Source organism: Eschscholzia californica, unplaced genomic scaffold (assembly GCF_041429995.1).
Source record: "Eschscholzia californica isolate CP2 unplaced genomic scaffold, dmEscCali1.0.p SCAF_1, whole genome shotgun sequence".
Classification (NCBI taxonomy): Eukaryota; Viridiplantae; Streptophyta; class Magnoliopsida; order Ranunculales; family Papaveraceae; genus Eschscholzia; species Eschscholzia californica.
Genome location: NW_028238198.1, coordinates 31,181,230 through 31,198,452, shown reverse-complemented (window position 1 = coordinate 31,198,452; position 17,223 = coordinate 31,181,230). Strand labels below are relative to the sequence as shown.

At 33.1% G+C, this 17,223-nt stretch overlaps 1 protein-coding gene and 1 long non-coding RNA gene across 3 annotated transcripts; one reads left to right on the top strand and one right to left on the bottom strand.

Moving 5' to 3' along the window:
- Nucleotides 1–376: 376 nt before the first annotated feature.
- On the bottom strand, nucleotides 377–2,066 carry LOC147566050 (cysteine protease XCP1-like). Its single transcript, XM_086652528.1, has 4 exons — nucleotides 1,494–2,066; nucleotides 1,152–1,387; nucleotides 890–1,030; nucleotides 377–782 (listed from the first exon to the last, which is right to left on the bottom strand). Exons 1-4 carry the CDS (start codon nucleotides 1,966–1,968, stop codon nucleotides 567–569), a joined length of 1,068 nt encoding a protein of 355 aa, XP_086508654.1. The 5' UTR covers nucleotides 1,969–2,066; the 3' UTR covers nucleotides 377–566.
- A 1,785-nt stretch (nucleotides 2,067–3,851) lies between these two features.
- LOC147566049 (uncharacterized) lies at nucleotides 3,852–6,754 on the top strand. 2 transcript variants are annotated; one of them, XR_015237388.1, is made up of 4 exons: nucleotides 3,852–4,934; nucleotides 5,011–5,277; nucleotides 5,854–6,330; nucleotides 6,496–6,754. It is a non-coding gene; the product is annotated as an uncharacterized LOC147566049 (long non-coding RNA). The 2 variants fall into 2 exon arrangements; XR_015237387.1 differs by having other exon boundaries at nucleotides 3,852–5,277; nucleotides 6,496–6,752.
- Nucleotides 6,755–17,223: the final 10,469 nt, after the last annotated feature.

Genomic DNA, 17,223 nt, shown 5'->3' with positions numbered 1-17,223 from the left:
TATAGTTAATAGAGTTTACCCCCTAAATTTTCTGTAATTGATATTAACACCTTTGGAGTATCAGACACAATCAACAAACAGTTACGTTACTTCTCATTTGACCAGAATACATCTAAAATAATTATTGGATGTAAATATTTGTCATTTTTAGTATCCAATTTCCCGTTATTTTCGTTTTAGATGGCAACAAATGTTTGAACAATATGAATAGAGATCATTCAGACGCTGATAAATGTCAGTTTTTAGTTTTATACCAATCTAACCTCCTCTATACTGTCGACAATTTTTTATTCACCATTTGGAGATGTGTGTAACTCAATCGAATTCATATTCCGTAAACCCCATGTTGTTAGACTCTTAGTTCATAAAAAAAGTATTCAAGAACGCTAAGTTCCATTAATTATAAAACACAACTTAAACTTTCATTTCTTCTATCTCACTTTACCGGAATTCGTTACAGTGAGCCAAATATTTGTTTAACCTTACATTTATTCAACAAGAAAAAGAAAATGAGAGTACATAACTTTTTGGATCATCCAGTACTAGTAGTTCAAGAGAAGTTAGAATCACTTCTTTTTAGTAGGATAAGAAGCCATTTGGTTAATGCCACAAAGTCCAGCTGGTTTTCCAGTGTTTCTTTTCATCCTTATGAATCCCTTTTCTCCCCATTTTGGTCCCCATGAGTTCTTCACTATGATGTAATCTGAGCCCTTTGTCGATCCATATCCAACGGCTGTTACTCCGTGATCTAATTCGGTCCCACAATGCCCATCGAAAACCCCCTGCAAAATTTCAAGCATAAAAACCAATTAGTCGATAGTCTATTAGAAATAGACCTCATTGAATTGTTCCATGTTAATATTTGTTTCAGAACTATTTGTTAGCTTACCCCACTGTAAAACTGAAAGTCTCTACCCGAAGCCTCGATGGCAACACTAAGAGGTTGTTGTGAGAGTGCCTTCAACAAGCTTTGCTCGTTGTTCTGAGGCACGTCTTTGTAACCATCAATTGTTACCACCTCCATGTCACCCTGAAAAAAGAATCAAAAGCCAGCAACATTAGTAAGACACAGTCGGGTTTATCGCCACAAGGCCCATCATGTACTCTGAAACTATGCCCAAGCCGATCTAAGTGAAGTGATTGGAAACTACCTTCTTCTGCTCACAAGTGCCTTCCTCCATGAGATATGGGTAGTCATCCTCTTTATGAAGGCCACCATTAGACATGATGTATTGAAATGCATAATCCATTAGACCTCCATTACAACCATTGTTCGAACCAGTATTACAATCAATAAGTTCTTGTTCTGACAATGAAGTTAGATTTCCTGTAACAATTTGATTAATTCCCTCTACTGCTGCTACGGTTGAAAATGCCCAACAACTTCCTGCAAATTTTATGTATATTATTTGTCACCACACTCATTTATACATGTAAAAGAATATCTTATACGAATATGCCGAGAAATTTGTAGATTTTGAGTATATACTTACCACATTGTCCTTGATCCTTGACATGACTAACAGCACCTTTCTTTCTCCAATCAACAGACTTTGGCAAATCGACGATATCTTCATAGCTTAAATCCTTATCAGAAGAAGACGAAGAATCTCTATTTCTCTCAACTTTGAGCCCAAGATAGTTCTGCTTGAATTCTTCATGACTCATATCTGCAAATTGGTTTAGTCCAAGCCAATAGCTAGATACCTTCTTATTAGTTTCATCTATATGTTTTAAGTTCTCTCTAAATACTTCAAACCTCTCAAGTTTCTCTTCAATAGTTTTGTAAATCTTGCCATGTTTTGACATCCATGATTCGAAAAGATCGATTAGTCTTTCGATAGATTTGAGATCTTCGGATGCGTAACCCACGATTGAGAATTCACGGGCAAGGCTAAAAGATACAAGTAGTGATGAAGAGAAGAGGAGGAGAAGGAATGAGAGCTTTGAGAATGAAGAAGTTACCATACTTGGATTAGTTTTTCTTGATTCAAAATGGTTAAGATTTGATGAGATGAATGAAAATTAGAGGTGATATGGGTACCTATTTATAGTTTAGGTCATACACTTGTATATGTAGTTATATATAGTTTATGTACTAGTCTGTGACATTGTTACTTTAAAGTGAAGTATGTTTGAAATGTTATTTTGTTTCTTAGAATTAGAAAACTAGTCTTAAAGTCTTGATTTAATTAGAATCTTTGCCTTCAAGCATGTTATAGTGTGAAAATGAGTGTGTCTGTGTGTGCACTGAGATATAACCTAATAAAATACAGTTTCATAATCAAACTATATATTAACACCAGACCTCTACAACCAATGTCCTATACTGTCTAATCATGAGGTCTACTTGTTAGTTTGGTGTTCTCATGAGATCTCAACATAACAATCTTATTATTCGTACTCGAAAGTTAGTCAACATCTCCAATAGAACACTCAATTGTGACTAACAATTCGTAAATACACACCAATCGTTTCTATGTTGTTGGGTTATAGGCCACTTTAATTATTAGTTTAACTTAGGTGGTTAACTGGTTATTGCACGTGCTTATCACCATTGTGATGATGTATAAATGTTTTGTAATGACTAACATAGAAAGTAGTTTATCTTTTTCTCTCTGAAAAATGTTCTCACTAATGATTTCTTTCACTCAATCCAAAAAAAACCAGGGGAGAGGGAGTTCACAAGTGCGACAGCACCGGTCCCCCTTATTGTGGAGGTCTCTTGTTAGTAACCCTAAGAAACTATTCATACGGGTGAAAGTGTATAACAAAATCAAATTGATGCGTTCAAGTTAGGAGGAAGTCTTTTTTTTAAGATTGACTACAATGGTCATCACAAAGGCATTGATACATTGATCACGATAATTGTCGAATTATTACTGGTCTAAAGATTTGCACTTTCATGAGATCGAAACGACCTTCGTATTGTGGAGTAAATGCACTTACCAACTGGGCTACCAGTTGTGTTGGCAGTTTGTTGAGACTTGCTTTCAGCATATTACAAATTAGTTCAAACTTCAAATGGCGACCTTAACCAACCATTATTTTGTATCACGTCTTACAAGATATCTATGGAAACTCCAAGCTGTTTGGGCGAGAGCCCAATATATACTTTTAGCTTTTTAGGCAAGTTTCTAAGGTGACTATTTAGTCTCGTTACTTGATTAACTTGGGTCATTCTTTGGCAGGTCTTTTAAATCAAGACTATTGAGCCTACCATGTACAGACATCCCTCGTAAGAAAAAAAAAAAAATCAAGGGATGGGCGATATACCTATCAGTATCAGCTTCATCGCGAAATTTGAGTTTTGACTAATTTAATAAATCTAAAATTTGATAAAGTCATTCCACATTATCCTAAACGATTTTAGTTGGTGTTCAAAAGCAGTTTTAGTCACTGGAAGAGTTTATAGAGAAAATTGTTGTCCATGCAAATCTTTTCGATAACTCATAAATTTATTATTTTTTACCCGAAATATATTTTCTTTATTTTTTATATGTATATCTGCAAAAACTAATTTTTTTTTTTTGTCATATCTATTGTAATCTCGTAGTTATTTTGTTATAAGAATATTTCTCAAAACTCATATTACTGAATTTTCAATTAAATCATCGTGATTGTCCACTGTAGCAGTCTAGTCAATGGCATGCCCAGAAAAACTTCTTTGTATGACACTTTTTAGTTATAATAACCAATAAAGAAAAAAAACAAATATCAACTTTTTAGGTGGATGGGTGCTGACTGAGACAAACCTCTAGATAGATACATCAGTCCGTCCCACCTCAGCCTTGGTACAGACCTTTGGATCAGTATATAATTAGGTGGGTCCTCGTAGTCGGACGCCTATAACTGCCTTCCTTTTGCTCAACGGACACATCTCGATTGAGTGGACATATCTGCTCAACGGACACATCTGCTGAACTGACACATCTCCTTTCGCTCCATAAAAACAACGACTTCTCATGTTTAGAAAACTTTTGCTTCATTGGTTCGGTAATACTAAGCCTGAGGTGGAAGTGTGGAGGACTCATTTCTTCAAGTATCATTTTGGTTCTTTCGTTCGGAAAGGTTAGCATTTTCTTCTTCTCAAGTAATTCTTCTCCAATATGATTGTGTTTCTATTTTTTGGAGAACTCATTCCTTCTTTCTTTAAGTAATTTACTGAAATGATCATTTGGTATATACTGAAATATGTATGTGCTTCCTGTTACATGAAATGTTTAGGGTTTTTTGTTTTTTCTTCAAGTATCATTTGGGTTCTTTCTTTGGTTGATTACCCATGCTCGAAAATTTATCGTTACCATTAATAGGGGTTCCAAAATACACAGAATAGAAAAGAAACAAATACCCAATTTGAGGTTTGGTTGATTTTAGTGGTTTTGCTCAAAGTAGAGTTCATATGCTGATAAGTGTTTGATGAAATGTCTCTGTCTGAAAATTAAGTATTTAAATGATGGAGATTCACAGAAAGTGTTTGATGAAATGTCTCTGTCTCAAATTTAAGTATTAATACTATAACTGGTATGTCCAAATGAAGAAAATTTTGGCTAAACAAGTGGCTTGTATTTTCTTTAGGACTTCTTCCAATATTTTAACTCTCATTACGCGTAGGATGAAACATATAAACCATACAAATCTGACCATCGATTTGGGTCACATTAAATCTTGGTCTTCAAATCATACCAATTATGCTATCATCCATATTTTCCTCTCTCCATCAGAAAAGGATTCTTCAATTCCTTCTGTAACTTTCTTCAATTCCCCAATTCCTTGGACGCTTAAATTTCACTCATTTCGTTACAATCTTCTTAAAAAAGATAGTGTTACATTTCCCGCTCTCTCTATTTGGGACAAATTTCTTCAATGGGAGATTTCAATCAAGGCGATGAGCAAACATTTGCTATTAATTTCAGGAGATTAATTGTTGTGAGGTATTTGTCACTCTTCTTTTCCTAATCTAAATTGTTTGATTTTGTTTAACACTACTGTTGTGGTTCCATGAGTAAGGGTTGTTTGGTTCGACGTTATTGCTGACAAAGATATAATGGTCGAGACGACTCATCAAGCAGATGATGTTGCTATAAACCAGCAAGTATTTGATGGTGAATGATGTGCATGTTTAATAATCTAATGGGGGCTTCTAATGGATGATCTACTAAAAAGTGATTTCATAGAGTTAGATGATTTGATTTTGCCTCTTTGGGGCATCAATTCTTCAGGTTATGAAGAAAAATTTACTTACAATTTCTCAAAGACAAGACTGTGCAGAAGAAGGTAAATATTTACTCTACATCAATTTTTAGGAGTACTGTAACATTTCTTTAAAAGTATGCTGGAGCTGTGAAAATTTATATAGGTTTGGCTATTTAACGGGAACTAATGTAGCTGCAGTAGGTCAGTGTCAGATTCAATGGTAGATAATATTGAAACTCGGTTTTGTTAAGACATTCCTGCTGTAACTACATCCTTTCAGACCTTAGTTGTATCGAAACTTCTTTGGCCCATTTTCTGTGATGAGCAAACAATTGGTTTCTCTAATTTGTTTGTTTTGACTCGAGAAGAAGAAACACTCTGTGAGAAAAGAACTTGGGTTCCCATTAATGTATATTTATTAGAACAAATGGCTCCCAAGATCCTGTAGGCCACTTATGCAAATAGACATCATTATTGCTCAAACAGCGCCAAGTGTACTTTCGGCAATGCTTTTGAAGCACCTCTCTTTGTCTATCTGAATATCAAAATGTTTCTCTTAAATATTTCAGTCATGAATTTCTGTTTTTAGCAATTGAAATTAAATAAATTTCATAACTGTTGATAAGTCTGTGAGGTTCCAATTGATATCTTTGCCAGGAATAAAGTAAGTATTGCTTCAAGTAATCGGAAATTGGTGAGAAAATTTGATTGAACGTCACAGATGAAAGTTTAATTCTTGGACTAGAATACCAATTTTCTCGTGGGGAAGGGGTTGTGTAACCTTGCTTGAGCATTTTATTCATGTTATGCAGCAAATCTGGGTCAAGATGAATCTTGGATATTGAGGTATTCTTTACCGCAGGGGCGCAGAATCAAGTACTCCTTGCTCCGCGTATTAGAATATTAGTGTGGGGGAGTTATAAAGTTGTCCTCGATCTTGAGAAAACTTCATCTAAAAATATAGAAAGAAGATTTTGTGTTGCCATTAGATATGTACTAGCAAGAAAGGCGAGTGCTTATAAGCGGTATATTGGTTTTGGACTTCAGCCACTTTCGGATGAAAACAGTTCTATGTATCCTAAGTCGGGGCTGTGTTTAAAATGTATATTCAGTCATTTGTGTGATGTGCTAGAGGTTAGTTGCACTCTCATCGTTTTAATTTGATGAAATATAACTTCTTAATCATCTCCAGATTTCTTCAAATTTGATGAAGTCCTAATTTTTTTGCTTATGCTTTACTTGTTTTGTGATGATTGGATACTGAAGTTTGTTTTCCCTAAACTTATTGACATTGTTCAGGTATTTTTGCTGATTATTGGACATATAATGGGTGCAACCAATTTTAAAGCATAGTACGAAGATCTACATGCTACGCAAGTTCACAATGTATGCAGACTTGGTTTTTTTAATCTTTATTGTGTATCTTGAAGCTCAAACATTTTAAAAATTTCCGAACTTTCATATACGAGTACCATGGGTCAATGGAGGTCGGTTCTAAACTTTGTATTTGTTTTTTTTGGTGAGGGAATGATACGTTTTATGTATTTAGGTTCTTATGTACATTATTCAACTCTTTAAATGGGTTAGCCCCCCGTGAGTAACTCATTTGCTAAATAGTGGTCCTTCTGGTCAATGAGATATTACTTTGTTTGTGATACTTGGAGTTTCATTTTTCTTGACCAGAATTGTTAATTAAAATAAAATATCACAATTTTAGTTTTTTTCCCTAACAAGAACATCTAGGAACTTCAACAAAAAAAAAAAACATCTAGGAATTTCAACAAAAAGAAAAAACAAGAGCATCTAGGACTCTATGTAACCAGTCATTTCATGATATGAGAACAAAAATAGGACAAAACAGTACAAGATGTAAAATGTGTTGATTCTAAAAATTGTGATCTCCTTAAGTGCTTTAGGAATTCAACCGTGCCGGAGGCACGGGTCATAATCTAGTCTATATAATAAAACAGAAGGGAAAAGCTGACTGGGACAAACCCCCTTATTTAATTATCGATATTGTTTAGACACCCTTCCCAAAATTTACAATATAATCTTTCATTAAAAAAATGATTTTTAACCAATTTTACAATATAATCTTTTTTTAAAAAATTTGATCTTTTAGCCGACCTTCCAAAAGGCACGTCCAGTAAAACTGGTACTCTTTGACAATTTTACTGTAAGTCTAAAACATTTCAGAGTTTTCACTTCCGTCCCTAGGCGTCCCTCTAATCTGGACTGTTGAAAGTAATCGACCGTCCAGATTAGATCAACCCAAAAGAAATATCCCAAAACTCTTATTTCTTCCTCCACTGATCAACTTTTTCTTTCTCTTAATCGACAATAAGAAGTTTCTATCTTTAACCTCAATTTCTCTCTCAAATCGTAAGTATTTATGGTGACAATGTTGTTTCAAGTCGACAATAAGGAGTTGACTTTAGGGTTTTAGCTTAACTCTTCACTTTTTCTCTCAAGGATTCCTTTGGGATTCTCAGATTTATAGTGGGTACTCAATAATTGCTTTGATTCTAACCATTTTGATGTGTAAATTGATGAGTATATTTGAGAATGGTAGAGATAATTTAGGTTGCAGCCCAACTGTTTGATGAAATTCCTTAAAACAAATAATATATCCTAAACAACATTATTGAATTTATACTAAACTTAGTAAATATGATCATTAGTATGATAAAGTAGAGATTTCATTGTGTCTTATTGTCAAAGTCATGTTAAAGTAATAACCAACCCTAAATTATGTCAATTCATTGTCCTAAATTATCGTTCATGTAATATTATTAAGTGATTTCATTGGTGAATTTAAAGTTTAAATGAAATTATGTTACAACCTAAATCATCTAATCCGAGCACGATTGATACATTATTAAGTTTAGAATAAATTATCATATAAATTAGTGCTACGATGACTTTAACATAAGGAAAGAAACGACAACCTAAATCTTCTTGAAATTCAATAATATTATGTCAATTCAATAAATTTCTTGAGTAGTTTAACAAGTTCTATTTTAGTTGTGTTGTTATCATTTTGTCACGGAGAATGTTAAGGTTCGTTTAGATGTTGTTTGTTATCATGAAATTCTTAAAAATTAGAAGTGATTTTAGGGTTAAGGTTTCCGGAGTAGCTTTCTATAGTCTATGTTTGATGATCTTATTTGTTTGTAAAGGTTGAAATTTTAGAGATTGTCCAAGAATCATGTGGTTCCTTGCGCAATTAGGAGGAAGAGAACTACTAAAAAAAAAAATTAGAAATGACTTTAATTTTTATAACCCGTCATGGCTAAAAAATTATTGTACTTTCATATTTTCGGGCTTATAGACTTATGTTTTCGTACACATTCATGTTTCATGTAGTGAACCATATGTCACAGAAGGGAAGTTGAAGTTGATGATACGAGGACCACAATTGAGTGGAGTGATAGAGGAAGAAGAACAGTAAAATGATATGTTTCTCTATGTCAGTTTACCTTTATGGTCTTTATTTTGTTACTTCTTATTTATGGACCTGGTTACTCTAATTATTTTGCGATAGTAGCAGAGAAGTTCAGAATACACCTATCTTTTTGTTTCATACTTTTGTGTTAGCTTTGTATGTATGCAATTTGTGTTTTTTCACCAAATTATATTATATTTCTAATAGAAAGACAAATAGATTCATTTTGGTATTGTTAATCTCTTTTTTATCTCTTTTTTGTTGGTCTTCCACCGGGATGACATATAAGAAAAGTTATTGTTTTGATTATTCAATGTTGTTGAAGTCCTGAAGAAGTTGGGAAAAGAAAATGAGAAGTTATTCATTTTAGTACTATGATCTCAATATGTCTTTTTATCTCCATATTTGTTTGTTGTTTGTTGCTTCTACGGCAAATGCAAGTTTAGAAGTGTTACAAAAAGAAACAACCACCCGCTCTTAATTGGATATTAAAAAAGTGAAGCAAGAAAAAATAAATTGTGTTTGTTTTTCATTTTCTTAATTAACCTACACTTGAATCATGATTCATGTACCACATTTACTTTTACTAAATTTCAACTTATATGCTCTTTCTTAATGTTCAAGGAATATGGTCATGATAAGTTGATGTTCAACTTGATTTCTTCAATGATTTCGTTGAATGTGATCGATAGAACTGTCTGTGCCCTAAGGCACGGGCGCCTATACCCTAGTATAGTGACAAAATGAATGTTATCAGCAGTACAACTAATTTGATACTGGTTTTGCCACGATAGAATCCACTCAGATAAGGATGTGATATTACTCGATATGATATTAAAGTAGAACCATATATTTTTAGCAAGAGGACAGTGTAACAGTGCATGTTCAACAGTTTCTATTTCATTACAGTTTGGACAATTAAATATATTCCCTATATATTTACCTATCTGATTCCTAACCGAGAGAGCGTTAGAACAAATTTTTCATATGAACATCTGAATACGCGAGATTGTGGGTATGAACCAAATGAACTTCCAGTTGAGATCTTGGGGAGGATTGGGTTGGGAGCTAGAACTAAGATGCTGATACATAGACCGAACTGAGTGGTCACCCGATAGGGGGTGAGATTCCATTTCATTTTATCTGAACCGTCATTTTGAACAGGGATAACTTTGATGAGATTACAAGTGGATTCATTGGAAGTCTGGTTGAGGATAGAAATATCCCATCTATTATTTCTAATGAGTTGAGACACCTCTGTTAGGGTGGAGTTATTCGTATTTTGCATCTGTTGAGTTATACCTGGGATCCAATTATCCTTCCAAAGGTTTATTTTTCACCCGAGTGAACATCCCAAGTGATATGATTCTCCATCATATCATAATGTTTTCGCCAGAGGGTTTGTTGTTTTTTGGGTCAAGAAGTAAGACTGAAAGAGGAGAGATGTATTAAATTGCTGCTGACATTAGTACTAATTAACTACAGTAGTATATGGAAAAAGATGCTATGCTCGACACATCTCCCGGCTGAATCGCGGCCAACTGATGTGTCGGCCGTAGATCCAGAGAGAGAAAATTTCTAACTTTCTCTCTCTAAATCTATGACCGACACATCAGCCAGCCGGGAGATGTGTCGGGCATAGCATCACGCCCGAGAGATGTGTCGGGCATAGCATCACGGCGGTGTAGTAATAAAATAGTTAGAAACAAATTATTTCCGTGTTAGAATATCTTATAATTAGTATTTAAAAGTGATTTAGATAGTAAAACATTTTCGTTACAAAGTAGTTAGAAACAAATTATTTCTGTATCATTATTTATTGTACATGAATTAAATTATATGTATGAGAAAGAAGAGTAAGTTGTCTTAAATATTTTAGTACATGTTACTTATTAAAACTCTAGGGGTTATTCTTTCACCAACTCTTAAACCAGCTAGAGATAAAAACCTTCTACTGTGAGATCCCCAAAAGTGCTTTTTTTTCTATAAAGAAAAGTAGGGATTGATGAATATTGTGAGAGAGAGAGACATGTCAGAGTTTTAGTGAGAGAGAGTGGGAGAGTTTTAGTGAGAGATTAAAACTTTAAATAATTAAAACAAAACGTACATTTACTTAAAAACTTTAAATATTAAAACGAATGTTACATACTTTTAAGATTAAAAAATTTAATATTAAAACTTTGAAATTAAAATTTTAAATATTAAAACTTTAAATATTAAAAATTTAATATTAAAACTTTAAAATTAAAACTTTAAATATTAACCAAATTCTTCCTTGAAAAACAAAAGAAACATGCATTCCCTCGTTCAGTTCTTTTTTGGAGTTTTAGAAAAAGCTTTTTATCAAGCAAAACCCTAACAGGGTTACCTTTCCAAGGCGTCAAGTTTTTTCTTTCTCATCACAAGATCTGAGCCATGTGGGTGGTCCGGGTGGAGATATGTGGGTGGAGATATGTGGGCGGAGATATGTGGACGTCTTCTCCCATCATACTTCCATTGGAGATAAAGAAGTTGTTGTTACATAGAAGAAGATGGAAGCAGGGTAACCCCCTATATGGAATTTCTAATCACCAACAAAGCGGTGTAGTAATAAGATAGTTAGAACAAATTATTTCCGTGTTAGAATATCTTATATATTTAAAAGTGATTTAGATAGTAAAACATTTTCGTTACAAGATAGTTAGAAATAAATTATTTCAGTATCATTATTTATTGTACATGAATTAAATTATATGTATAAGAAAGAAGAGTAAGTTGTCTTAAATATTTTAGTACATGTTACATACTTTTAAGATTATAAATTTTAATATTAAAACTTTAAGATTAAAACTTTAAATATTAAAAATTTAAATATTAAAACTTTTAAGATTAAAACTTTAAATTTTAAAACTTTAAATTTTAAAACTTTTAAGATTAAAACTTTAAGTATTAAAACTTTTAAAATAAGAACTTTAAATATTAAAACTTTAAATATTAAAACTTTTAAGATTAAAACTTTAAATAATTAAAGTTGATGTTCAACCTCTTGAGAAGATGACATTGTATTAGGTATTTGCAGGTAAAAAACTCTTTTCAATAGCGTTGGTGCTTCTACCACGCGAGAGTTACGCTCACATTTATGAAACCATTGAGAAGTTATTGCACCCGTTCCCGGTTAGGTGTTGAGAACCGATCAAACGAAAAAAAGGGAGGTTAAACAAATGTATGAATATTGTACTCGACGAAGATTATGAACCAAAGATATTGTACTATACAAATGACAATAGGCAGAGGTCCAACTGATCTCGAGTACAGTGATGAAAGAGATATTGTATGTTGGGTTCAACTCATCTCAGTTCACTCGAAGATACATTTAGAGTTCTTGATAAAAGGGTGTCAGATTCGTTCGGAGATAACATGACCAAAGTCATAACTGCTGAAAAGAATCCGAAGTATTGATAGTTTGTAAGTTTTTCGTGGTTATAGTTTGTTGGGACCGTACATATTTGTTTATTTGTCAGTTTTGGGAATTATGGATCTTACTCAAAATCAGGTTTCCTTTTGATATTTGTCTATCTTATAGGAACATCATTTGTGCACAGAAAGTTGTCGTGGATTCTATCTGATGAGGCAGATAGGTAGGCTTTATTTAGTAGTGCAACTATAGTTTTGCAATTTTGTTTCTTATTTATTTTATTTTTCAGTTTAATTTCGTTAGTCCCTTTGTGCAGTTCATTAGATGATATTATTTGATGGATGATCTTAATGTTAATTAACTAATAATGTTTGTGGCATATGTTGTTAAATTTGCTTATCCTTATTCATATCACCTTTAAATAGCAATCCATCGTTGATAACCACAATTGGTTTCTCCGCATCCATTATCTGCTTTTTAAATAAACCCGTTAAATGTATAAAAAAAACACCGGTGTTAATGCTGGTTGTTGCAACATTTGGGCATATGATGTTAAATTTTCCTAAAATTTATATTATTTCGTAGTATCTCGGTGAATCTTCGTTTACTTTTTACCCTCTTTTATAGCAGAAACTGTTCGCCCATTATTGAACTAGAGTTATTTGTTGCCATCTTCGTTTCTCTTACTTTCCACAAGTACATGATTTATTTCTAGGATTATTATTTATTCAACTGGACAACCATCGTATCCAAACTCCAAGGTCAGTCCAAAGGAGTCGGAGGAATTTGTTGTTCTGTTTGTATTTTGTTAACATTTATACTTTCTCAATTGTCAATTACTAAGGAGTTTGTATTGGATTTTCTTAATGAAAGTACTCAAACTGTTATTTTATTCTTTGCATAATATGATTAATGATTTTATTCATAAGAAGTGGAGTAGTATAGAAATAAACAAATGCAACATACGAGTGTGTCAGACCTTAGTACTTGCAAATTGAATAATGTATCAAACAAGTTTAGCCGTGCCGGAGGCACGGGTTATACCTAGTGATTGACAAATTACGTTGATAACTTATAATTCTAAGGCGCTGACCCTGGGCCACCCAATTTTAGAGGCCACATTTGGTTTCTTACCCTAAGGTGCCTATAAAGAAAATGAATTAACCCAGGTCACAAACACATGGAAAGGATCACGTCCAATTCCAATCCCCTTTGAATCCAAACTTTCTTACGTGCCCGCCATTTCATTTGTGGGTCACCTGCAAGCCACTTTGATATTAGAAATGTTTAATTCAAAAATTGCCCTTAGTGTTATAACCATCTTTAGATTTTGGTCTTAATTGTGGTCAACTATAAAATTTGGTCCTCATGTTTATGTTTCCAAGTTAAATTTACCCCAAATCTATTTACATTCTTCCAAATTATTTTTGTCATCATTTCTCTCTAGTCTAGTCATCTTTGCATCTAAAAGTTGATTGTCAGCGTGAAGTGCATCTTGGTCATCTACCAATGAGTCAGACACAAACACATTTTCTCACCGCCACCTCTCTTCATAGTTCATACCTCTATCCTTCATCGCACTCTCACGCTCACTTCCTCACTTCTCCACCTTCATTTTCAAGCATCTATGCTTCCCTTTCCATCCCACTTATTCTAGGGAACTCAAGAAGATACTCGGAAAAATCTCAAGGATAAGCCCTTTACAAAGGTTTTCAAGATTGAGTTAATATACTTTTGAGGTATCAACTCATTGTGCAAATTCATGTAACTTTTTTTGAACTTGACAATTTAACATGTGGTTAAATCTTGCATAATATGTGTGAGATTTCACAAACTTTATTATGTTCAAAATCTTTGCAACATTACATATTGATATATTCTTTTTTGGCAAACTGATAAACACTTTCCGAAGAAAAGCGCAAGGAGTATCGAAAAATTATACTTCTAGACTAGAAAAATCGGGGCCACATTTACTAAGTCCGTTTCGGGCCTCAGCAAACTCAAGGCCGGACCTGTATAATTATGTTACACTCTCAACCAACTCACTTACGTCTAACTTGTAGTTGTTTAAATTGTCATTTCAGTGTATGTAATTAGTATTTTACATATTTGATTTACATAAAAATAAGTAATTAGATTTAGCTAAAAACAATGAGAGACATTTTATATGGAAAAAGAATCCTCATAGTTTACGTCTTTTAAAAAAAAATTAGGAGATGACATCGTCGGGAGCTGAAAAGATAGAAGAACAGAAAGAAGATTGATTTTAGAAAAAATGTCGTCACGAAAATATGAACATAAATGATAAAGAGAGCACAAAGTAATAGGGGGACAAAATAAATAGCTCAACTGATGGAGTCCTAGCAAAAAGAGGTCAAACTCAAATTTATATTTAAGAGGAAAGAGTCAAAAGAGAAATTGATCAAACCTATATGGGCCAAAAGGAAATAAAAGACAAAAGAAAGGAGCCAACATTTAGCAAAAATAAATGGGAAGTTTTAAAGGCTCCCTTTATGAGTGTATTAGGCGACTTCTTCTCTCACAAATTTTCCTTCAAATTGGCAGCGCCTTTAACACTTACAGGGCGTCTTTAAAAGACCCAAAAAAATTTCTCAAACAATTAGTGAGGGCAGGTTCCACCTCCGACCTATGAAGCAGACATTTTAATCTTGAACTAACTGGACCTCTTTAATTTCAGACTGTGGACATATTTTCAATTGGGGTTTGTGGGGGCACGGTAAGTCCGCCCCTGAGTCTAGTACAAAATCGTCTTTTCGAAACATAATTGCATTATAAGATTTCCAATAAATAAGAGTAAATTAGTCACGCAAATATTACGTTCCTGCACAAATTCTTGTATAATATTTTTTTGTAAGACAACGTTTAAGATGTTATGATCAAATTGTTTTGTACTTTGGTACACTATGTGTTTTAACTTTTTTCATATTATTTCTCAAGACCCTGTCGATATTTCACACCGGATCCTTACAAAACTCATTCCCGCCACTCAAAACCACTAGTATTTCTTATAAGATTGTTGTATCAATAGAAATTCATTAGTACATGGTATTCCTTCGCTATAACAAAAAAAAAGTTTTTTCTTCTCAAATGTACTCTTGGTGGAAAAAAAAAAATCAAAATTTCCTTTTTATCCTTCAAGTAATTATTTTTTTTTGTTGGAAATAATTATTATTTTAATATCATGCAAACATGAATAATCTCTAACCAAATATTCATGTTGTTCAACAAAAAAAAAAAACCAAATATTCATGTGGTATATTCAATTATCTAAGAGCATCAATTCGTCCATTGAGCCAGAGTCCTCCACTCCGGAGAGCAAGTCTGGAACTCCATAATTAGAAGAACAACACTACAAAACACTAAATTTTGGTGTTTTCCAGTTCCGACAGCTCCAACGAGACTGAAAAACACTAAACATTTCCAGCCCCGTGAACAGTGACTCGCCGAATATGACATGTCAATGTTCATCCCACCAAAGTGGTGAGATGGTGAGTCCCTTTCTTTTTAAATTATTATTTAGTCCTTTTCATCTTTTTATTTCAATGTTTGTTCATTTCTTTTAAAAATTAGGATTATTTTCCTTAGGCTCTCTACTTTGTGACCAGCTTCCCGCGTAGCCCCCTACTTTATTAATAATGTCGAGAAGGCCTCTTTTTTCGTTATCCTTAAGTGTCTGTTACTCTCCCTCCTCCATCTCATCACCTCTCTCTGCCACATCATCATCTTCTCCAATAGGGTCGTCGGCCGGTCAAAAATTCTGCCGACCGGCCGGCGACCTTCATACTTAAAAAAATATATCTTTCTTCTCTCTCTAAACACTCCGACGAAGAAAAACCCTTCGGCGAAGATCTGGTTCACCAGATCTGTTCGAACAGACCTTCAAGGTCGCCAACCGGTGGCCAGAATGTTTGACTAGTCGGTAACCCTATCAGAGAAGATGATGATGTGGCGAGAGAGTTGACCTGACAGAGAGAAGTGATGAGATGGAGGAGAGAGTGACATACACAAAGCAGGGGGCCTCTAGGGAAATAACCTTAAAAATTATTGATAAAGTAGGAGGCTACGCGAGAAACTAATCACAAGGTAGGGGGCTCTAAGAAAATAACCCTAAAAATTATTTTTAAATTCGACCGTGTACCAATTAAATTTATATTAGTTTTTTATTAGTACATATGTAAACTAATAAAACAATGTAACTAAATCTATTATTATATTATATAATCTGATTTTAATTTAAAAATAAAATTTAAAAATGATAAAATGCCATATAGAGAAATGGACAATGATGGTTTGGTCAGGTTTTTCGAATTTTCCTTTATAACTAATAACTTCACAACAAAAAAAACTAATTACTTTAGAAAAAAAAAATTGATGAAGATTTCTTTTTAGTGTTCTTTTTAATAAACCCATGGGATGCTCTAAGCATTATATCCTCTTTCAATAAAGTTAGATATATATGACTCCCCTAGAAAAGACATGAATTATTAAAAGTGGATGTGATTAGTACATTGTCATAATGAAAATTAAGATCAGTGATTAAATCAATCAACTAAAATTTGTAATGGTTTTCTTTATGTTTTTCTTTCTATAGACTTTAAAGATATAAAGAAAATATGGAAATAACCTGTCAAAGTTAAATTATGTAATAGAAACAAACTACTTATCAGTGCAAAACAGAGGAAAGAATAGCCGAATATATGTAACAATAAGATTTTCCGCTCTATAATTCCTAATATGAGGGACTTATTTTGTTTTTTTATTCTTTGTTAAAATATTAGGTATGTTACATCTAATTTACAATAAATGCTTGAAAACAAAACAATAGAGACAGAGTTCTAGAAATATTTTTACTTTGCATATTTTGAGAAGAATAGAGAATTACCTTTGTAGACAGTAGTCTAAATAGTTCAAAAGAATTTGAAGTCAAATGAATTGATCCTTTTCTAGACAGTCTAAATAGAGAATTACCCGAAATCTATTAGGCAAAAGAGGGTGAGAGATAGAGAGTCTAATCACTTTAGGTAAGGTATTCTTTTACCACCTAAAATGGTTATAATGATTATAACAGTCCTGCAAGTAAAAAAAAATCCCAACTAATGATGAATAAGTAAAAGGTTTAATTTCTTTTTGGCTTTTAATTTATAATTAATTATGTTTTTGATTCTCA

Excerpts from the sequence above, each read along its gene's own strand:
- LOC147566050 (XM_086652528.1), bottom strand. The coding sequence starts at position 1,968 with ATGGTAACTTCTTCATTCTCAAAGCTCTCATTCCTTCTCCTCCTCTTC. Across the intron at positions 1,388-1,493 it reads CAAGGATCAAGGACAATGTG|GAAGTTGTTGGGCATTTTCA; the intron begins GTAAGTATATAC and ends TAAAATTTGCAG. Across the intron at positions 1,031-1,151 it reads GCACTTGTGAGCAGAAGAAG|GGTGACATGGAGGTGGTAAC; the intron begins GTAGTTTCCAAT and ends TTCTTTTTTCAG.